Genomic DNA, 23,971 nt, shown 5'->3' with positions numbered 1-23,971 from the left:
CTACGTTCCTCACTAAACATATGAGTAATACATTGAGTGCTGTGACATGATTCTCATGGACATTTTCCCTTCCCTGTGTAGTAGCACAGAACATCTCTCCATTGTTTCTTCCCAGACATATCTTATCTGACAGTTATTGCTGATACTTAGGTGAAATAAGGAGGATAACAATATGTAAGGGAGGCATAACAAGGCAACTTACATGATTGGAAAAGAAAAAGAAGAAAAGCCAGGTCTCATACTCGGGGATTTTTGTAACTCGGCCTACAACAACTTGCACATAATTATGTCAGTGTTGCACAAAACTTTCACTGTTTAATTATATATGTCTCCTCCTTCATATAAGTATACATCTTACAGCAAACAAATACTTTTTTCTTTATGTTTGATGCATGATTTAGCTTAAATAACATTAAAGGTGTATTTACCCTGATGGTTTCTCCATTACCTTTGATTAAGTTTGTTAGTGGCTTTAAAAAAAAGCAAAAACACAACAACATCAAACAAAACTCTTTGAGCAGTGCTGCTGCTGATAGCATAACAGCTGAGATTGGAACCTTGTCCTGGCAAATCCATATCCTCAAATGATGCTCTGTATCTCCCACCACTGCCTTCCTTTCCCAACAAGTGGTGTGTAGGTTAGGCAAAGGAAGGTGTGCAAGTCTAAGCATGTCTACAGCTCTCATGTTAAGAGAAGAGGAAAGAAACCTCTGTTTCATCCTCATCACTTCAGAGTTTGTATTGTCATTTAAAGATGCATGTGGAAAAAAAACACTAAGAATAAATTCCCTATTCTGGTGTGGTCCAAGCAGGCAAGCAAACAAACTGCCAAAGTGACGTGTGGGCTCAGTGACTGAATAAAAACGGTGCAGTAACTCTGATGTCACACATCAACACTATGAACCAGTTTTGAGACTTATGAGTTTCAAAGTAGGGATGCATAGTGTGCTGGCAGAATCCAGTAACTAACAATACCTAAACAGACGTACTAATCAAATACAGTGAGTAGCAAATGAAGAAGAAGAAAGGAGGCAAGCTTTTGCACAAGTGAGAGGAAATTACTGTGACCATTGTGCATTTTCAGCTAGCATATATATAGACGTAGGATGTTACTACCATGGATGAAATTTATTGAGGTAAATTAACATTGCAGCTACAGTTAAAGAATACGCGAGGAAATTTTGTCTCTGCTGCTCTCTATTGCATTTAAAAGGGCTCTTCTGATGTAAAACTTACCTTAAACATTTCTCTGGCTTTAAGAAGAGACCTGCATAGCAATGTGAGGGACCAAAAAAATCATGCAGCTTGTGTAGATATCACTTTATCTTTCCAGAGGCTAACTTGATACATTTGGTACATTTTGGTACAAACATTGCTGTAAAGTCTGCTCTGTGTTATTAAACAAACATACATTCTTCCAGGTGACATGTTCTTTATCAGCGTGTACTGACAATAAAGCAACCTGCATGTTTGATTTTATTGTTTCTTTTTTCACTTAAGGGGATACCAGCAGCAGGATGCTCATGAGTTCATGCGTTACCTTTTGGACCATCTACACCTGGAACTCCAGGGTGGCTTTAATGGTGTTTCACGTTCAGTAATTTTGCAAGAAAATTCTAGCCTGACTGCAAGCAGCAAATGTTGCATGTAAGACTTGTTTATTAATTACTTTCTTCAATACCTCAGTGCTTTGTATAGGTCAGTGTGGTGGACTGAAATTTCAAGTTAATGGGTCCTTGTTAAAGATTTCCTCAGCATGCATGTTAAGAGGGCAAATTACAAAGCTGCACAGTAATGGACTATAATCCTATGGGATGTGCTTCCTTGAAAAGCAAGTATGGCTCTTAGACTAGCATTTTTAATAGGTATGAACAAATAGAGTAAATTGTAAACACGTTTTAATTCATTTTTCATTCAAGAAAAAAACCCCACACACTTCTTCCTATTTTGTACCTATATATACCTTGCTTCTATTCAGTCTTGTTTTTCTTAGGGCAATAGATAGCCTGAACAATACAGAGGCAAAAATGCCAAGTACTTGTAGGTTTAAATTGTCAGCAGACCTTCTAGAATAGAGCATGAGCAGGGCAGTTGCTGTTTGACTATGGAAATTTTCCTGGACCCACTCTACATTTCTTGATCAACTGACACACAGTTAAAGTTATGAGGTTATAAAGTTAACTGAAATGGTTACAGTAAAGTAATAAAGATGCTGTGAATGCTCTCTCCTTGAGCGCCTGTTTATTTTTGGGTAGCTATTTCTATCTGCTTAACAAGCAGAGTTTGGATTAACTGTAAAGATGTAGGTAGAGTGCATACGTGAAACACGGGTTTCTGCAAGCTTGTATTGTCAGAACTGCAAGCACAAACTAGCATGTAATTTAGAAGTTGTGTAATGTAACTTAAAATGTTTTGTTCTCATTGGACTACATGGCCTTTATATAATCTGATGAAAAGATTAAGAGACTAATGAAAGCATAGAGAATAAAGATGCTGGTACATATTGCTTAGTATATCTTAATGCAAGTTAAGCTGTCTTTGGAAGCAAATAAATGGCAGAAGTGCAGAAATATGCTTTAAAGAAGTCAAAATTACTCATAGCAAAGTAGGGTGTAGATTTGAAATGTTTGGCCTACCTAAGAGGGAAGCATTTTTCTTTAAAAATTGCTGCTCAGAAACAGCCTTAATTACAGCGTTGAAATACTGTACTGTGTAGGAAGTGGCTCTATATTATAAAAAATGCAGTCAAGCAGAATGCTTTCAGCATTAAAATTCTCAGCATCTGTCTAGGGAATATGAAGTTCACAATTTGTACTGGTACAAGATAAAGCAAAAGTATTACAGAATTAATGCACTGTGCAATTCTGGGAAGAATGAAAGCCCTGTGAATTAATTCAGTCTGTTACACGTGGACCAAACTGTACTGCCTAGTAGCAATGAGTGGTAACCAGTAAACATCTAGGAGGTATTGAATATAAAGCCCAGACCAGACATTCTGACTTTACCTGTCTAATGTTGCTTCTCTAGAAATGGAGCATCTACTGTGGTCACAGCGATTTTTGGAGGCATTCTTCAAAATGAAGTGAACTGTTTAATATGCGGGACTGAATCTAGAAAGTTTGACCCATTCCTAGGTAAGGTGCCTCTTGTCATCAAAAATGTGGCTGACATAAGTCAGAAAAAAAAATCTCGACTCTTGATTGGTTTAGATGGCATATGACTGAACTGAAATTTTAGCCTGGGAAGATCAGGCCTTGTTTTATTCAGCCCTAATTTTTTTAATTGTTTTTTCTAGACCTTTCGCTAGATATTCCAAGTCAGTTCAGAAACAAGCGTACTAAGAATCAAGAAAATGGACCAATGTGCACACTACGAGGTAAGAGTCTCTGCATAATGAAATAATTAACAGAAATCAGAGCATATACTCGCTAACTGCAGAGGAACCAGGCTTTTATCTAGGGTATGACTTGATGCCACATGCTATCTGCTTTTATGAGCTGCTGCAGTAGAAGAGGGTGCTAAAACAGTTTTCCATACGGTTTTTACCTGTCACTGTGTATTGATGTACAACTGCAATGAACTGTGGCTGAGATGCGCTTTAAGTCTGTAGGTCAGCTAAGTAAATACCAAGGAAAACACTAGCAGAGTGCATTTTTTTGTGGTTAGAATAGTTCTAATCTAGTCCAGTCTTTCCAACCAGCATTTTGTGCAGCGTGCATAGTGGTATTTGCTAAGGCTGTGCTTAACAAGCGTGTTTGAAAACATACCAGTTGTCTCTTGTGCATTTGCTTTTTAAACATCATAAATAAAATACTGCAGTTGGTGCTGTTGGCACCTTTTTTGGAGCCAACTGAAGTTGGGCACTGGTGCTATTACTGATCTTATTTTAAAGGCTGTCAATTTTTACATATTTGTAAATTGCATTTTTTTTTGCACTCATTGCAAATCACAAAATACTAATATATTAAAAAACAAACAAACAAAAAAAAAACATTTTTACCACGGTTCATCTTGTACCTAAAATCAAATCTCTTTAAAAAAAGTTGAATGTTCTTAGAAAGTCATATGATTTCTTTTGAAAAATAAAGTTGTGCTGAGTGTTGGAAGGAATATCGTTTTCAAGAGGAAGATTTCTTGAATTATTTTTTTTCTCTGGAACTGCTTATAGCTGTATTTGTTTAAAGGACCAAGAAACATTGCACATTGCAACACGCTAATACATCACATAGCTGCAGCTTTTTGCTGCACAACTGTAGATTAACTAGAAGGACTGCTACAGATGCATACGTTCTTTAGGTTGTTGAATTTGTTGTATTTCATGTTAGAAATATCATTTGCTATCATCTTGAATTAGAGTTCTGTGTGTATGTGGTCTTTGTTTTTAGATTGTCTTCGCAGTTTTACAGACCTGGAAGAACTTGATGAGACAGAGCTGTATATGTGTCATAAATGCAAAAAGAAACAGAAGTCCACCAAAAAATTCTGGATTCAGAAACTACCAAAGGTTTGTATAAACATTAAAAGTAACAGCATGGCAATGTGGAAATAATGGAAATAACTGGAAATAACTGCTCAGCTGTTACTAGACCTACACCTAACCCTCCCATAGGCTATAGCAGATATCTAGCAGTACTAAGTTCAGCCTGTTCCCCTAATGCATCCATTTTGTTTTGTTAATCCCTTAGGTGCTATGCTTACACTTGAAACGATTTCACTGGACAGCATATCTGAGAAACAAGGTTGATACATACGTTGAGTTTCCCTTACGAGGCCTAGACATGAAGTGCTACTTGTTAGAGGTATGGAGCCTCATGGATACCTCCCAGAGAAATCTGTTCCATCACATGTATGTCTTCGTTACAAATTAAAGTAGGCATCACTGAAGAGTTTTTTCTTTTTAATCGCAGCCTGAAAACAGTGGCCCAGAAAGCTGCCTCTATGACCTTGCAGCTGTTGTTGTGCATCATGGTTCAGGGTGAGTACATGGAATTAGCCGGCTTCTGAGCAGAGAAATTCTTCCCACCGAAGTACATGCTGACTTATTTAAGGTTTTTCTGCCCATAGTGAACATCTGTGTATTTTACTAGTGGAAATATGCAGAAATTCACAAGTTTATATGGAACTAAGCTGAAGTAACTTCAGATAGATTGATGTAATAATTCCTGTGATTTCCAGTTGGCAGTCTTTGGGAGTAGTGAATAGGAGTGACAGACAACATGAAACTGTTCTAGTTCCTCAGGAATAGAAGACGCTAAAACCAACAGGGCGGATAAAAGGGCCTTCCAGAAGTTAATGCTTCATTTTGAAATTCTTACTACAAGGCAGAGAGATTTTTTTTCCTCTTCTGTTCAGTTTGAAAGGCACATGTGCATTTATGCCAGAGTGTATGTGTTTGAAACAAGTGTAGATTTAAGATTGGCGCAGGAGAAGCAATTACTCTGCATCTACCTACAGGAGTGATAATTCAAAGGGAATGCTAATAGGCATGCCACAAAGCTGGACAGTTTCATATTTTGAAATACAGTTGCTGGATAGGGGTTGTTTGTTTTTTTTGTTTGTTTTCCATTACTTAGCCATGGGTGGATCTGTTGAGAATAACTGTAGTAGTGACAAAAACAATGGTTGATTGTATAGTTAATAGGAAATCACTCTCTGGATGTGATGGTGTAAACGAATTTTTCTAAAGAAGCTAAATCCCATTAATCAAAACCGTACTTATATCTGAATGTAATCTGAAGGTATTACAGATATGAGTATGAGCTGGACTGTCTAAACAATTTGACAACTAAATGCAGCATTTGTAGCACCACAGTGCATCTGTCTGGTGCTTTGAAGTCCTAGGAAAACTGTACAGGCAGCAAGAGAGAGCAGGTCACAGAATAGAATTAGATGGTTGGAACCATTGAAAGCATGTTACAACATATAAGTGAAGGCAGGCCTTATATTGGGGGTGGCAGGGTATGAAAATAGGTGGGTGTATAGTTCTGATACGTTACAGTCAATACATGGGGCTCCAAAACTTTTATCTGTTTAAAACATACTTGAAAGATTTGTTATGTTGTGTGTCCTCTTGGTTAAATTTAGACTACGTGAGTTTCTCTAGACCGAAATAGGTAAGATGTATAAAAATAAAGCACAGTACAACTTCTATAGCTAACATTTAAGCAACAGATAATGGGCTTAACAAACCTGGAAGTTGTTCTGTGTTGCAAAAGGCCTTGCTTGCCTAATAACAATGGGATGCTATGAAGTTCATATTAAAAATAAAATAAATTTAACTTATCCCTGCAAGTAAGTGATTATTTTACTTAACATGAAACTTTACTTTAGAGAACTTCAAGTGCCACTGATTAAGACAAGAAAAATCTTACCAACTATCGTAGAGGGTTGTCAGTTCCTTTCTTGCTTGGGTTCCTTGAAGTCTCTTAGTCCATTATTGCCTAATAGAAAATGCATCAGAGAAGGAGGTGGTCTGTCTCCTCCTGATTTTCCTTTTTCTCTTCCCCCCACCCCTGCCTTGCTGACAGCGTTGGCTCTGGACATTACACCGCGTATGCAGCTCACGAAGGTCGTTGGTTCCATTTCAACGACAGTACTGTAACGCTGACCGACGAGGAGACTGTGGTAAAGGCGAAGGCCTACATCCTCTTCTATGTGGAACGGCAAGCCAAATCTGGATCAGATAAACTTTAATACCTCCTTTTAATTCTCACTTATCAAGTCCAGCGGACAAAACATTTCCATTTTTCCGTAAATACTTGATCCAAGACTATTAATTTCATTGTGCACTTTTCAATTTCCTCTTGTGGGTTTTAGTTTTGTTGTGTCAATGGTAGCATTTGACTTACTGAACTTGGACACAAACTAACTTTTTTTAGTTATACCAGAAAACCTCAGCAGATTTTGATTTGCTGCTTTAGTTGTGATAACTCAATTTTTATATATATAGTTTCAAGAAATACTTAGTTATTTGACTTTTTTATATTAATGTTTTCAGTTCTCACTTTCTAAAGGCACATTTACATCAGAGAAGCTTTCTGTCCTCCTTACAAGCAAGAGAAATGTGCTTCTGATTACAAAGAGCAATACAACTTCAAGCTGCTCTTACAGCTGTTATATAGATATGATTTAATCTCTTTAAATCAAGGAACTGTTTGCACGTACTATTTTCCCTCGTGCAAGAAATTAAGCCGTGACCTCTGAAAAATCATTCTTTGTCTGAAGAAGAGATGAGATGTGGCATCATTAAATAGACCAGGTAATTGCTGCTATATCGGTGTGTATTCGGGCTGCTGACTTTCAGGAATCATTGTAAATAAACAGTTGGTTCAATTGTATCTATACTTCAGATTAATTCAAATATTCCTTGCATATGCTCTTCCCTCCCTCCCCTCATTTTTTTTTTAAATCTTAAAATATATACTTCTAAATTGTGTTAAGATTTATTATTCTTTTTTAAACCAGATGTGAATTGCCAGTAACATATCTGTTTTAAACAGAAATCCTGACATTTGATCATGAACTTTACTTTAAAACTTGGAGATTTCCTGGCAGTGGGACCCCAACCCTCCTTGCATGTGGAAAGTGGGATCACAGCTCCTAAGTTTGGGGGGTTGTGGGAACAGCCATAGGTCTAACTAATATAGCTCCTGTCTACTTTAATGCCTGCATTAAATTAATTAAATTAAGACTGAAAAGAAGTGGATGGAGTTCAAGATGCTTGGCATGGCAGTTGTTTTTATCAGATCAAAACTAAAACAAACTAAAGGAGATACTTTCTCAGCATAGCCTGAGGTGTGAAGATTGACCCAAAACCGCTTGTTGACTGGAGCAGATTCTGGTAGCTGCAGTATTTACTCATAAGCCCACTGTGGGATCTTTATTTTCAGTTTTGAGATTCACACTGGAGACATGATACAATTTCTATGACTTGACTATGTAGTAGAGAAAGACATCTGTTTAAACATTGGTATTTTCAGCTGTGCCACTGTTCCAGATAGTGGAGGTCAGATCCTCTCTGCTAGTGAAATTTAGAAAAGGACAGGAAAAACCTATATTGCAAAATCCAGGAATCCAGACAAATCTGAACTTTGGCATGCTACATTTTGGTGCTTTCCCCCATTCCACCCTTTCTAGTTACCCTTGACGTGCCTAGCAAGTAACTGGACACTCCTGCAATCGCAAAAGCTTCCTAGTAAGAACGTTGTGTTTTTTTTTTTAACTTCATGTAGAGTCACGCAGCCAAACTGCACCTTTTATTTGCGATAACAGAAGAATATACTAGCCTGAAACCACACAAGAACACAAGTAAAATATTGAATATTCTTTATTATACTGAGTATTCTTTTTAGTTACTGCTTCTAAAAGGCATAGTATGAAGTTAAAAAAAAAAAAAGAAAAAAAGAAAAAGAAAAGAAGTCCCTAAAAATTGTACTGTTATAGCTCATGGTGCACTTGGGTGAACTTCATTTTCCTTGCTGTGGGTTACCCGCTAGCTGTACATTGACAAGCATAAACAGAAATCACGAGATTTTTTTTTTAAATGACAGTCTTACGGCCTTTTCAAGTCATGTTGAACCAGGAAAGAGAGAAAGAGAGGTTGGCTTAATATAAAAGCTGCAGAAAACGTTCCACATTGCTAAGTGTGTGTGTGTAAGCTGTACACTAGTTAAACTTACTGTGATTATTATTTGGTACACTGAGGGCCACACACATATATATGGATGTCTTTTTTTTTTTTCCAAGTTGAACAATAACTAAAACTAATCACTGTTTTAAATTGTAGATAGCATGTCACATACCATTTCTCAGTTTTGTGCAGCCAGAGCTGCTGTTCTAACAAGAGCTAGGTGTTGACGTTTGACATACTTCATTGTTGTGTGGAACACGCAAAATAATTTTTATGACATTTTTGACCTGAAGCACAGCCCTACTGCTCACAGCTGGGGAGTTTAATCAATTCCATCTATATCTATATTTTGTCTGCATGCTACTTGGATTGGATTCCTTTAGCATCTTAGTTCTGGGAATGCAAATCTTAAAAATGTACAACTAGCTCTGGACCAGAAACAGTTTAATTTGCAGGAGTCAGGTGTATGCAGTGTTCTTGCAAACTAGTGATGTAAATGTGCCTTTCTGTAGTTTTAAGAACTTAAGATTTGTAATCTTCAGCAACATTCACTTATTTTAAGCAGCTTCTACTTCTGTTAATTTCTTGGGACAGATTTATTTTCCCATTTCAGGATTTCCTTTTAGTAATATTGTCTCTGTAACATTTAAGGTCTTGGGCAACGGTATCCAGCATGGTCCATTTGAGATATGGCCATGGGAACATAATGCAATCATGTCAGTCTTGTTCTTGCAGCAAGTGGTAGATAATACAGACTCAGCCTTACGCTTTGCTGGAACAAGTACATCGTAAATCCTTTCCTAATTTAACTTTCTCCCACTGCAAACCCAGATGGACAGTATGAACAGTTTGTTGTGGCAACACAAGTATTTCTCTTCCTGGTGGAGAACTTTGCTTATCCACTGTATTCTATTCAGTGTGGTGTCAAAAAAAAAAAAAAAGGTTAAAAAAAAATAAATAACTGAGCACTGAACCAGTAACATATACTGCACCTGGCCTAGTATTACATTTTTAACCTTACTTGTATATCCTATATTTATCTACTAGCTTGTGGGAGGGGAGGGATATCTCATTTCATTTAAGCCAAATGTTTCTTTCTACTTACTGCTGATCATAGTACACACTAACTGGCAAGAATTTTGTCTTGCTTGTGGCTGCTCTGCAAGCAGCAACTGCTCTCTACAGTTCAGAGACTTGCATATTTTTCACCCAATTTTGTCTGATTGAAGGTTGTCCTTTTTTGTTAGTCATTGTTTAGCCATATATACAACTGGAGACATGATTTATGTAAAACAAAACTGCAGAATGTCCAGCTCTCAGAACACTTCTGCTTTAATATGTTGTATAGTGAGCTGTTAAGTATGGCATTATATGCAAAGCTCTACAGCATTTACAAAGAGAGCTTCTTCTCACTGCATAGTCAGAAGAGAATCTCCTAGGTAATAATAGCTGTGTGAGATTTAGAGTTGAAAACTTTCAGAGAGGCAGGTACAGTGGACTTGGTTCAAAAGCAGGAGGCCATTTATAAGAATTTTGCTAAATCAGTGGAAAGCATAACACTTGGTGTTCAAAATTTTCCCCAATGTTTCATTACTGATGTGTCTGTGTCTTACTGATGAGGTAATCAGCACCTTGAAAAATTGATTCCAATGTGCTTTAGGATATCCTCAAGTACTGTAGTGCCATAGTTGTAATTGTTTACCATTAAAATTGTGTGTAATTTTCAGTGAGGATCACTGACTGTGCTCATCGTGTGTGTTTTTGGAGCATTTCCAGGATGAATGTGAATTATATCTCATTCACACAATGTGTTTATGGAAAATGTGCCATTAAAGTGTCTCTTTTCCTTAGGAAATGAAACTCCGCATGTCTTTTTACAGTTTTGCAAGTATTAGCATTGATCATTTGAGCAGGATGACAGAGTATTCGAACTTCTAGGGGAAAAAAAATAAAGCAAACTTAATTGTATCAGAACATAGCATTTAAACCCAAAGAGAACACAATTTTAAAGGGCCCTTTCACAGAAGGGCTGTTATTTTTGTTAGATCATGGTGTGTGTCCTCTGTGGTTTAAGAGTCCCTCCCAGCAATGATAAGATTATCATGGAAGTTTGTTTGGTTTTATGTTTTTCCTTAAAATAGCATGCCTGTGTTTATTACAATTCTGAGTAATCTCAACTATTTAAACTTGTTCAATGGTGAAGGTAAGTTCTGAGAATGAGGAAGGGACAGAGTGAGAGTTTAAAAAAAAAAACACAGTAAGAGAACTAAGTAGAAAACTCCTGGCATACCATTTAAACTATTTTCCAATGACTGGCTTACCTGGTATGTGAAATCATCTACTCTTGTCTCTTCTGTGGCTTCATAAAGTATTCATGCTACTGTTCATAGCCTGTTTCTAAGCATGGGAGGGAAAGCAAGAATATCCTTCTAATTCCAAGGCAAATATTTAATGACAAAGGATATGGAACCAGAAGAACTGGTAATCATTAAGCACAGCTTACCATTTACAGAACAAAATTACTAACTTTAAAGAACTGTACAGATCCATACCTGTCATTTTTCTTTGAGCCGCTGTGGGGTAAGCATACACATTACTCATGCACAGATAAGAAGCCAAAACAATCATTGCAGACTGAAAAAAAAATATTCTACTCTCATTTTTTCAGAGATCATTTTCAAACTGCAGTCTTAGACAAAGAAGTAGAAGATGAACTTTGGTTGCGTTCAAACCTGTCATGTATCGAAACAAACACTATTAAAATGCATAGATACATAAAAACTCCCAGGTACTAAAAATGTGCAAGCCATTTGAAAAATCCTTCAGGATGTGTTTTGCTCCTAATACTTACTAATTAGTTATACAACTATTATAATAATAATAGTTATACATATTATTTCCCTGTATTAACACCAAACCGAAGATTGGCATGAATTACCTTAAATTCTTGTATTACTTCCCAAACATGAAAAAGTCACAGGGCTGGTTATTACTGCTTTTAGTTCTGACCCACCATTTGCAGTACATTTATTTTTCTTCTACAGCAAGAACTTCTGCTGCACTTTCTTGTCTGTTACTGGAAAACAGACACCTATTCCTAAAACCCACTATATATCCTTTTGCCACCAAAATTTCCAGGTCCATGGTAACAGCTACAAAAGCATAGACGCAAGAAAACTTGTAAAACTCAGGCTAACATAAGGCATCTGCTAGAAGAGCATAAGTCTCCAGCAGTTGAACATCGATATGGCTGCTCACATGCATGTCTTCCTGTATAGCATTACTTTGCTGATGCAAAAGGTGGGGGAAACAGCTAGCACCATTTATTCAAATAAGAGCGGGCAGGAAAATGCCCATAAGGCTGATGCCTGTAAAAAAGAAACTGGACTTTTTTGTGTGCGCTTGTTTGCACCCAGGGAACATTTAAACTCATTTTTAAAGCTGTTAATGAAAGATTGTTCAACTAGCATCCTTTTAAATCCCAGTATAACAGTCCTTGAACATGAGACAAGAAAGTGCAGCCTCAGCATAATTAATGAAAAATAAAGGCTAAAATTGTTGCACACTGTACAAGCTTCCACTCTGAAAGTCAAATCCTCCAAACTTGAGAGGCTGCCAAAGCTACATTTTGCAGCTGTACCTACCATCTGCCCCTTCCCATTCATTAACACAGCACAAGGTCTTTGCTAACTATCAGGATTGCCTAAAAGGAAAATAATAATAATGATTTAAAAGAAAAATCCCTTTTAAGGAAGCATTTCATGAAAGAGAAGTCCTGCTGTTCTGCATGCCCATTCCATTCCCTTGAAGGAACAGCACAGCAGTTTCATGCATTGTCCTTATCCTTTCCCTGCTCTTAACTTCTGCACCAGTTGTTGGCCAAAAATAAACACCATTCCACAACCATATATGTGCAACAGCCTTCTAGTGATTCTGAGCCCCTCTCCAGCACTGCCGTTATTCCACAAGGCCAGGAGACTGTCTGCTTCCCTACACTCTGTGAAGGGCTATGCATATAACCCAGCTGAATCGGGAATGCCTTTTACATCTATTTTCTTTTCTGGACAAAAACAGCAGGAAAAATTTAGCAAAAACATGTCACAAACTGCTAGAAGTGTTTCAAGATCCTATACTTTGGTCTTTACTGAATTTTAACTCTCCAACGGAACTAAAGAAGCACAACTTTCTCCTGGGACCTGCCTTAAAATATTTATCCATCTGCTGGCATTCAGAGAGAGTCAAGGTGTGTAACATTGAGGACTGGATGAAAAACAATTTCCAGAAAGACTTCTGTAACAAGCATGAAAACACTGTCACTGATTTTTTGCTAGAAGTTGGCAACAGGTATGTTCTTTGGGTGTGAAATTCTACACTCCTGTAAAGTTAGCTGCCTTTAAATGACAGCATTGAGAACTGTTAATTCTCCTCCACACAGCCTCCCTGAAATGGAGCAGTAAGTACATGAGTGCTTTCACTGTGCAGTTTTAATATAGCGTTACGTTGGTTTTATAGTGGCAATAGCGTATCTTCTCAATGACTTTCTTTAAGCCTAGTCTTCCCTCTTTTTGGAATAAAGATTAATTAATATAGGAAAGTGCAATACTGCTTACTAAGTTGCTGCTTAACTTAAAATGTATCATTCTGTCATTGTCAAGGATTGTCTAGGGGGAACCCCTAGAGGAAAGGCATGATTTCACATAGTGAATACATTTCATTTGAAAAAGAAAGTGCATTAAACACATTCCTAACAGAAAATTTGTTCCATTCAAGTAAATACTGATTTTATACTGAAATGTAACTATGTTTTTTATAAACTACAGTAAAAGGAAGTATCACTAAGAAAAAAGAGCTCTCAATGCGCATTATTTCTTTTAACAGCTTTAGTGCTACTGAGCAGCTCTAAGAAAAAGTGTCACACTACATTAGGAGGAGCAAACAGGGTAAAACCAATCCCAATGCATTTTAATTCAACACCAAGGATAGCTGTGGTCAAATATTAGAGCTGAAATGGCACACATTTGTGGTGTAACCAGCCTTCAGCTTAGTGCCACAGCATGGAAGGCAAAATGTTCAATTTGGACCTAGCAATTTATAAAACAAACAAACAAACAAAACAACAAATCACACGGTACTAACAGAATGCGGGGTGTTGGTGAGAACCAGCAACAGTACAATCTCAAACCAAGGACTAAAATATGGGTTCAGAAAAGAATGTGTATTTTAAGTTCAACAGTTCAAAAGTAATCGTTCCAGAACAACTGATAAGAACTTTGGCTTAATTAGCCAAATACCATTAGGAAACATATCAGTGCTGAGTAAAGATTACATGTAAAGAAATACTCTAATTTCACTGAAATGTCTAGTACCAAGATGGCACGCTTAACTATTTCTATTTTTTTGCCATCACAAATTACAATTCAGGAGAACACCAGACTACAGCTCAGTAGAAACAGTTTAACACTTAAGTGCCTTCCTTTGCAGAATCTGTAAACTCACATTGGTTGCTGGACAAAATGCAAAGCAGACCCTGTGGGGTAGCAAGCAACCTGGAAGTCCATCGAAGTTCAGCAAAAGTTAAATCTTCACTCTTAAAAATGTCCGTGTATATTAACACTGACAGTGTCATCCATTTTAGCCTTCCCAAGTCCAATTCCTGCCTTTTTGCAGCAACCCTTCCCCTAAAGCAGTTCTATCACAAGAGAATTTCTAGCATTCTGTGCAAAGAAAAACATAATTCAAATGAATTTTAAGCTTTGCTTTCTGAGTTGTGAGTACTTTTGTTCTGTTGATGACACTGTGGGTCAATCCTTTTTTTTTTTTAACCTTTCCTGTTTTGGTCACTTGCATTTCTAACTGATCTGTTTATGGAAGCACTTATGGATACCTTTTTACAGTTCCTGCAGGCCAGACGCAAGCTAATAGTCTTGCCAAGATCACCAAGACCACAAGATCACCATTAGCATTGCTGTAATCATTTTTTACTGTCAACAATAGAACTAAAGAAGTCCTATGTTAATGCAGAAACATTAAAGTTTATCTACCTAAGTAGATGCACAGCTCAACTGCTGCTCCTTGGAGAGAGCTGGAAGCGAGAAAGCAAACACTGTACAGAAGGATTTGCAGGTTGGGGCACAAAGGGCCTTTGCAAACGTGCCTATTCAGCACAACAGCAAATAATAACCAGTCTGCTCCAGTTGCATACACATGGACAGTGTAAGTCATCACCACACTGACTTGGAACAGGTCTTTTCTGTATTTTCCTGGATCTACACAAGCAACACAATAAAGCAAGCTTTTTAAATTTTCTGTGTCATTTAACAGTAGAGTTACAATAACGGTAATACAATAACAGGTTCAATAATGTGAATGGAGGCTTAAGAGTTGTGTGGCAATCCAACAACAGCACTCAATTAGGTAGGTAGTAGCTGGCACTTACTCAGTAAAACCAAGGAGTTCAAGTAACAAGCAAAAAATCTCCATAAGATCGAGAGTGGGAGTGTCTTACTTGCCCATGCTCAGCATGTCTATAAAGCAGCCTCTTCACTCAGCTGTCCTCAAATCCATTCTGACTTGAACCTATGATCTCTGCTGGGTCTTCCTTCTCTGAACTCAGAGAAAGGCAACACCATGCAACTCCTTAGGAAAAAAACACTGCAGCTGCAGCCTATACATGTATAAGCATCCACTTCCCCACTGCACCGACTGAGCTACAGACGTAGCCACCAACAGAAAAAGCAAGGAAGGTAAGTTTTGTGATTAGTAAAGTTGAGCTTTAAGACCTACATACACCCCCACCTTCTCATGCTTTCTTACCCTCCTGGTAAAAGAGGAAGTATTTTGCTAACTTTAAGATTTATTCTTGAAGACACTGGCTTTTCCAAGCTCTGTGTATTATTTATTCTTCCCTAGTCTCACCTGTAATGATTATGTTTTCAGATGTCCAAACCTGCTATCTCTGACCCTCTCTGGATGCGGCCATGTTACGGATGATTGCCTCTTGCTTCTTCTCAGGAACTGCCCAAGCCTCAAGACACTCAAACTGGAAAACTGCGTGCGGATCACTGACCAGACATTGGAAGCAGTGACCCTCTATGGGAGATCACTGCAAACACTCCATGTGGATTTTTGCCGGAACATAACACAAACTGGTCTAGACAAAGTCAGGGAAAAGTGTCCTTCAGTAATGCTGAGCGCAGAGAGAAGTGCTAACATGATTCCAGACAGTAAACCAGAAAAAAAGTTCACACTTGGAAAATCATCAAGAAAACTGGTTCAGCTTTAAGTGCAACAAACTGTAAAAACTCAGTCAATTTGGATAGTTTATTTCTACTTACCTCTAGGGTAGCACTGCTTCAATTAACTGTGGCTACTTTAATGCATTCTGGTTTACGTCCAAAGAAGTGGTTGGTATGTTTTGTAAAGGCTGCGTTGGGAAAGGTGTGAATTTTCACCAGGACCATCTTAAGAAAAATACCCTCTGTCTTCTGTTTTTCCTCAAACTGGAAAAATCATGTACTTGTGTCATATAATGCAGTACTTGATTAAGTCTAAAAACTTTGGTTCTGTTACCTTCTTTTAACACAGAAAGGCGTAAAGCTGCAGCAAATACTGTATGATTTACACAAATTTCAGGGAATGAGTGATTAATCAATTTCTGTTAAAGATTTTATAACACATATAATGCATTCTACCAGTGAAGAGAGAGATCCATGACATCTAAGGTTCCTTCTAGCAAGCAGATCAGCGTACCTGACAACTATCACTTCCTCAGAGATTAATATTTGTGGTTGATTTGTCAGGTGTATTTATTAACAGAGGGTATATGCATGGCACTGTGTGCAAACCAGTTTGACCCTGTGCACAATATACTTTGACAAAATAACCAAGCTTTTTTTTTTTTTTTTTTTTTTTTTAAAGTTGACATTAAAGGAATTCTGATGGGAAAAAACGCTAGTTTACAGAACAAACCTGTAGGAAAAGACAGTGATGTACAATTATAAAGCTGTAAATTACACAGCTTTAAATTCTAAATTAGCAACATTCTACAGCAGGGATCTGTATAAACATTTGTGGTCTCAGTGCAAAGCAAAAGGAAAAAAACAACAACAACAAAAACCAGCAAACAGCTGTTTTCATCCCGAATAACAGGGCTGTCAATTGCCTGCATGCACCTCAGCACCAGGAAAGTGTTTTTATGAAGGGTTGCTACAGCATCATCTACACCCAAGTATGACTCCAAAGGTTGACACAGTTTCACTTTACTGTACAAAACCTGCCTGGATGATACAACACACAGGGACTTGGTCATGGTATTGAGTAACCAGGTCTGGCAACAACAGGCTCCAAGGCACTTAGGTACAGATTTTCACCCAAGGAAAGGTAAACAGTTCTGAGTGCCACCTTACTGCATCAGCCGTACTGCTGTTCCCCATTAAAAGTGTTACCTGTTGAACCTGTCTCAGTATCTATACCAATTCAGAGCAATCACACAGATGGTCTAGCCTGAATAGCTCAGATTTTTATTTGAACTACAGTGTGCCTTTTTAAAAGGCACCCTGTCTCAAATGCTGTGCTTTCCTCTGTGTGGGACAACCCCTCAAATTTTGTTTCCTCTTCCAATTTGTTCAGCGATTAGGAAACATCCAGCATTGACTCCTGAAGCAAACCATAAAGAGAATCCTGTCCATTCTAGTGGACTCCACATCTTAACTTATATTTACTTTCAATTTCTCTCCCATTCAACATGATCCAGTAGAGAACATGCTTACAGGAACGACAGATGGTTATATCTGGCTATTGATAACTTATTTTTTTTTTCTAGAATACCAGATGTCAGTACAGCTCAGGTGTCAAACAATAGGCTGCGTATAGACCAGTTTGACAAGCTCAATGGATCCTGAACAATTCCAGCTTAATTCACAATGAAGTGTACAGCAGTTAAGATTTCATTTTCAATTAAAATCTTACCCAGAATAAGAATACCTCAGTCATCACCACACTGACTTGGAACAGGTCTTTGACCTCAGTACCAGGGAAGTTCATGGAGCAGATCCTCTTGGGAGTCATCATGCGGCACTTCAAGGGCAAGCAGGCGATCAGGCCCAGTCAGCATGGGTTTATGGAAGGCAGATCCTGCTTGACGAACCTGATCTCCTTCTATGACAAAGTGACGCGCTGGGTGGACGAGGGAAAGGCTGTGGATGTGGTCTACCTTGACTTCAGCAAGGCTTTTGACACCGTCTCCCACAGCATTCTCCTCAAGAAACTGGCTGGTCTTGGCTTGGACTGGCGCACGCTTCGTTGGGTTAGAAACTGGCTGGATAGCCGGGCCCAAAGAGTTGTGGTAAATGGAGTCAAGTCCAGTTGGAGGCCAGTCACTAGTGGCGTCCCCCAGGGCTCGGTGCTGGGGCCGGTCCTCTTTAACATCTTCATCAATGATCTGGACGAGGGCATTGAGTGCATCCTCAGTAAGTTTGCAGATGACACCAAGCTAGGTGCGTGTGTCGATCTGCTCGAGGGTAGGAAGGCTCTGCAGGAGGATCTGGATAGGCTGCACCGATGGGCTGAGGTCAACTGCATGAAGTTCAACAAGGCCAAGTGCCGGGTCCTGCACCTGGGGCGCAATAACCCCAAGCAGAGCTACAGGCTGGGAGATGAGTGGTTGGAGAGCTGCCAGGCAGAGAAGGACCTGGTAGTGATGGTGGACAGTCGGCTGAATATGAGCCAGCAGTGTGCTCAGGTGGCCAGGAAGGCCAACGGCATCCTGGCTTGTATCAGAAACACTGTGACCAGCAGGGCTAGGGAGGTGATCGTCACCCTGTACTCGGCTCTGGTGAGGCCGCACCTCGAGTACTGTGTTCAGTTTTGGGCCCCTCGCTACAAGAAGGACATCGAGGTGCTTGAGCGGGTCCAGAGAAGGGCGATGAAGCTGGTGAGGGGCCTGGAGAACAAGTCCTACGAGGAGCGGCTGAGGGAGCTGGGCTTGTTCAGCCTGGAGAAGAGGAGGCTCAGGGGCGACCTTATTGCTCTCTACAGGTACCTTAAAGGAGGCTGTAGAGAGGTGGGGGTTGGCCTGTTCTCCCACGTGCCTGGTGACAGGACAAGGGGGAATGGGCTAAAGTTGCGCCAGGGGAGTTTTAGGTTAGATATTAGGAAGAACTTCTTTACTGAAAGGGTTGTTAGGCACTGGGACAGGCTGCCCAGGGAGGTGGTGGAGTCACCATCCCTGGAAGTCTTCAAAAGACGTTTAGATGTAGAGCTTAGGGATATGGTTTAGTGGGGACTGTTAGTGTTAGGTGAGAGGTTGGACTCGATGATCTTGAGGTCTCTTCCAACCTAGAAAATTCTGTGATTCTGTTTTCTGTATTTTCCTGGATCTACACAAGCAACACAATAAAGCAAGCTTTTTAAATTTTCTGTGTCATTTAACAGTAGAGTTACAATAACAGTAATACAATAACAGTTTCAATAATGTGAATGGAGGCTTAATGTGAATGGAGTTGTGTGGCAATCCAACATCAGCACAGTTTTTTTTGTCCTTAAGGCAAATTTAGAAATACTAACATACGGAAATTCTGCTCTGTCCCATTGAGAGAGTCAACATTTCTGTTCCATGACATAACTATTCAAAACTTCTTCACTGCAGCAATTTAAGTGCACGTATCATAGTATTCTGGTTTTCATTGACATTATGAACATAATGACCTTGAAATTGTTGATAATCTCACCACACCAGTAACACAACACTAATGAGACTTGCTAATAAACTGGAAATTCCATTGCTGGAATTCAAGTGTATCAAAATTACCATGGTTTAAAATAATGTTATAGCTTTGTTGCGTTTTAACAGCTGTAGATGTATCATCAGGTATAACTTCGCAGGCTTACTGCTAGTCTGCACTTTAATTTTATATATATAAACTGGAAGACTATATAAGCTATCTTTTTCTCTAATAAACAGAATTTGTGACTTCTTAAATTGCTATCTAAAAATTACAGGTTGTCAGAAATACCTAGAAAGCTGCTTGTTCTTTAAAATTTAGAAATACCTCTCTAAAAAGAATGTGTGAAATGAACATTATTTTTTCCCCTCTCACTGTCATCCAAAATGTAGAAACAAGTTCTGAAGTTAGGCCTTGATTAATTAGGAACAGCTGGCTTAATTTTCCTATTTCTCACTGTACTCTTTTTACAGTACCGTTGTTCCTTTTATTAAAGCTACAGGGAGAAAAATGCTTTGGGTATTGTAATGTCAAATTCAGCTGTGAAGCCTCAGATAGTCCTGAAATAAATGTTTACTTCATCATTTAGCTCATCGTTTGTTCATATTTGAACAGAAAAGAAATACGCTATCAAAATCCACTGGAAGACATTTTTTATTGGAAGAGTGGTACTGTAAAATTGTATTTCCAATCAGTTTTATTTAGGAAGATAAGTTTCAAACAATCTCAGCAGAAGTATTTTTATAGCCTACATTCCTAGGGCTTATTCCTTCCTCTGCTAGAAATGGTGAGCTAGCTATGGACTCCTGAAAACACTCTATGTGCTATTTTCATCATTTTTTATGAAAAATGGAAAGGATTTTACAGCTTTCAACACAAATTAATATACTTGCTCCTCCTTTACCATCCTGGCTTACTGATTCACAGATGTCCTTTGGAACTCTCTAATTTGGCTGAACTAATAAATAAATCACAGCATTGCAGATACTTAGTCAAATAGATAAGAAATTCTAGAGAAATACTTTATCAGTACAAGTGTCCAGAAGTGTCACGCACTTAGAAGACAAATAAAGTAATTTAGTACTTTTATTTGCACAACTTAGAAATACTTAATAGCATGGCCCTATAGTATTCTGCTATTTCATTAACTCAGTCCTAAAACTGAAGTAGGATCCTTATGCACTACAAAAGCACAGAACAAAACTGGAAGCACAGAAGGGAAGAAAAAACATCAATCCTAAAACAGCATTTGAAAGTTGGAAAGAAGATTGGTGGTCTGAATAAACCAATTATGATGTGTAAATTGGGAAGCCGACAGAATCCTTACTTTGAGTACACAATTTATGCATGGAGAAAATACCAATTTCATATATTGATAAGCCAGAAGCTACAAACTCTTTAAGTCACATTAATAATCAAAGACCCTCCTGTGATGCTAGCTCTCTCTGAGCCCTCTGTGATGAAAGCTATACCTCTGCAGATCTAACAGATAATTTTAAGTACCTATAAAATACGAACGTGGGTCTGCAGCTGTACATATTTTTTATACCTTTTTGCCAATTTTCTCTCAACTGTTTCTGATTTTATTTATAGTGTCAAAAGAGTGCCTCAGAACACTCTTTTACTTGATTTCTTGGTTTATTTCTATACAAATGCTCACAGTTATATTACTTTGCTCTTCTCCTTAAATATGGGTATTTCTTTCGTGACATGGTAGAATTTGAACATAGTTGTGCTGATAACTTCTTTTAGCATCAATAATCAATTTTCTTAATTTTTGAATTGTGTTCCCAAGTAAGTATACATCGGTAACATTTTACTTAGGCTGTGATGCAAAGATGGAAGCAAATTTAAAGTTTTCCTCAGTCCCATGCCATTTGAGCTCTGTCAAAGTTCTCTTAACATTGTTGAAACATTTTTTAATCCTCACACATTCTAAATCTAAATTACCAGGTATGGAGGGAGGAGCGCTTGTTATATATATTTCATAAAAATACCAAAAGAAAAGCAGTATAAAAAAAAAAAAAGCCTGCTCAGAAGCTGAACCTATGTCATCAGATCCAAGTAGAAAAGACAAGTTTAGTTGTAAAAGTTCATGCCTTTTCCCACAAAATAGGGGAAAAGCAACATCCAGGTGACACTTCAAATTTTCACTGTGAAACATAGATCACATTGGCAATAAAACAGAAGAGGAACAAAGACCTGCAGTATGGTAAAACTGTTTACTTACAAGCAATGGTAGTTTTTGCAGTTCAACTTCATCACATAGCTAAATGCCAGATATAGATCAAATTTCCAGACCTGAGCTGATCATTTGTTAACCTCTTTGGAGAATACCGCTACTCAATAACACATTCTGCTCTTACTAGTTCCCCTCTAGGCATGACAGATGCACATACCACCCACCAGTACATTCTGAGGCTGTTGGATGAGCCGACTCTTCTACTGCTGACTCTCCAGTAAGAATAAGGCTTCATCAGGTTAGAGCAACTTGCCTACCTCTAGCCTTGGGGACTGGTTGCTCATCTTCTCTCTGCTGTAGTCTGCCTACCTGTTTCAAAGGGCTAACCAGGTATCTGACAGCCCAAAAGGCTAGTGATATACTTCCTAGGTGTACAAAAAAAAAGTGACTGGAAATACCAGAGGTGTAAGAGAAGAAATTATTTAATCCCAGGTTAGAAACAGGATAAAACAACATAAATTAGGGTTTCAAGAAGTGACAGACTTACAAAATCAGAGAGGACAATTGTTTCTTGAGAACTGAGTTGTAAGGAAAAAGTTAGGTACTCCACACGTACAGTAAAAAACAGCAGCAAACAGTAGTCACATGTAACAAAAGAAAGAGGCTTTTGGCAATTAATTACTTTCCTATATATAACCTACCCAGCACAATACACATGTGGCTAAAAGCTTTTCAAGCTTTTTTTTTCTCTAGTTGGATTTAGAATTTAACATTTCTAAGTACAGTGTGCTCCATACCTCATTAATTTGAAAAGGGTCTAAATAAACACAGTGACACACCTGTTTGTACTTCTGATATGCACTTGTTATCACTGATACTCCCTGCTGCAGTCTTACACATGTCCCATCCAATGCTGAAAAATGGAAGGGGAATGAGAAATAGCTCACAGCCTACCTTGCTATGGCCTAGTGCTACAACCCTATCATTAGTAGGCTTGTTACAAGACTGAGCTGCACACATTTTTTTTCTTTAAAGAACGGCATATATGACTTACTTATCCTATGGAATGCTGACATACACCGGTAATATTTACTCCTCTTTTTCCACAGGGAGAGGTTTGCATACCAAAAATACGCTTAAACTGACATAAAGTTAGAACTTTCTCAGATGGTCTCCAATGAACAGTACAACAGAGTCAGCACTGTACATTCTTTATCTCCATATGCAATTAGGTATAAGAAGAAGCATTATGCAGGAAACTTGAACATGATTCCAGTCTCACTTAGATGCCTCAGATGCCTGAGCAACAGAAATAAGACAATCAGCAGATTAAAAGGAATGCATGCACAATTTAATTACAGTAAAAACAAACGGTGGGATAAAATAAAAGTAATTAAGCATTTGAAAGATTTCATCATGCTAAGATAGAATATCCAAAGGACAAGCACAATGAACGAAATGGCTAAAGGAATCACACTTAAATCTTTTAATGAACATTAGTATTTGTAAACATTGCTATCCTCTCTTACCTACCTGTAAACTGCCTCCAAAAAAATCCTAATTTTCCAAGAACCAAACTGCATAGTCCATACTAAACCGCCATTTTTCAGGCACAGTATTACTATCTTCTCCATCTGATAAAAACAGACTGGCAAACTGGTAGCACTGATTTGAGTCACATAGTGAGGTCTAGTATACAATCATACACTACATTCTACAGCAGTTTCCATTCTTATTTGTAGCCATATATATATATATTTACATATGTACAACACCTATAAATTTAAGCCACAATGGGAATATACTTCCTCACAACATAGTGACAGGCTGTGGAAATCTCAGTCCAATTTGGAACCATAGTACATGATGAGGCAGGAAACTAAACTGCATGATTTCAGAGCCCTGAGTCCCTCCTTCTCCCCAAACAATTGGAAGTCCCCCTCCAGATGTTTCATGCTGCAGTCTGGTTCTTGGTCATAGCTCAAGAATCATTTGCCTTTTTCATGAGCCAACAGTGAGTCCTAACCAAATAAACCAGATAAAACCTGGATCTGGAAGCTCTTTGCTCAGCCCTTTGACCAACATTACCTGGCAGCAATACACCAGGTTCCATCTTGGACAGCTGGGAAGCTTCCCTAATAATCCCTGCTAACATAAAACAGGAATGCCTGTGTTCTCAGACAAACTAGTGGTGTACCAAGTGAGTTTAGGTTCATAAATTTTTTCCACAGCCCTCAGGCCCCATAGCCTCCTATCAAGGATTCCAGTGAGAATGAGGAGGAACATCAAGCCAGACCAGCAACGACTCACCTGGGGAAAGACACTACCCTTCTCAGCCTGGTTGAACTGGTTCCTGAACAGAAAACAGCATTTGCAGTTTGTCACAAATTATAGTTTAGATATGGAGACTGAAAGGAATTGTCATCAGCACTTCGCTAA

At 38.4% G+C, this 23,971-nt stretch overlaps 2 protein-coding genes across 7 annotated transcripts in view; both read left to right on the top strand.

The window, feature by feature from the left end:
* The window catches only part of USP3 (ubiquitin specific peptidase 3), an 87,734-nt gene extending 77,379 nt beyond the window's left edge, over positions 1-10,355 (top strand). For all 6 annotated transcript variants that reach the window (XM_068695666.1, XM_068695664.1, XM_068695663.1 and 3 more), the window contains exons 9-15: positions 1,501-1,647; positions 3,028-3,134; positions 3,296-3,376; positions 4,386-4,504; positions 4,686-4,799; positions 4,908-4,975; positions 6,528-10,355. In XM_068695666.1, coding sequence (XP_068551767.1) covers positions 1,501-1,647; positions 3,028-3,134; positions 3,296-3,376; positions 4,386-4,504; positions 4,686-4,799; positions 4,908-4,975; positions 6,528-6,693 — 802 coding nt within the window. In that variant the 3' untranslated portion in view covers positions 6,694-10,355. The remainder of the gene's footprint in view (positions 1-1,500; positions 1,648-3,027; positions 3,135-3,295; positions 3,377-4,385; positions 4,505-4,685; positions 4,800-4,907; positions 4,976-6,527) is intronic.
* A 139-nt stretch (positions 10,356-10,494) lies between these two features.
* Positions 10,495-16,538, top strand: FBXL22 (F-box and leucine rich repeat protein 22). The gene is made up of 2 exons (XM_068695683.1): positions 10,495-12,973; positions 15,566-16,538. The coding sequence occupies exons 1-2, from the start codon at positions 12,639-12,641 to the stop codon at positions 15,909-15,911; spliced, it is 681 nt and encodes a 226-aa protein (XP_068551784.1). The 5' UTR covers positions 10,495-12,638; the 3' UTR covers positions 15,912-16,538.
* The last annotated feature ends 7,433 nt before the right edge of the window (positions 16,539-23,971 follow it).

The sequence above is a fragment of the Anas acuta genome, chromosome 12 (genome assembly GCF_963932015.1).
Source record: "Anas acuta chromosome 12, bAnaAcu1.1, whole genome shotgun sequence".
In the NCBI taxonomy this organism is placed as follows: Eukaryota; Metazoa; Chordata; class Aves; order Anseriformes; family Anatidae; genus Anas; species Anas acuta.
This window is presented reverse-complemented; position numbering and strand designations above follow the sequence as displayed.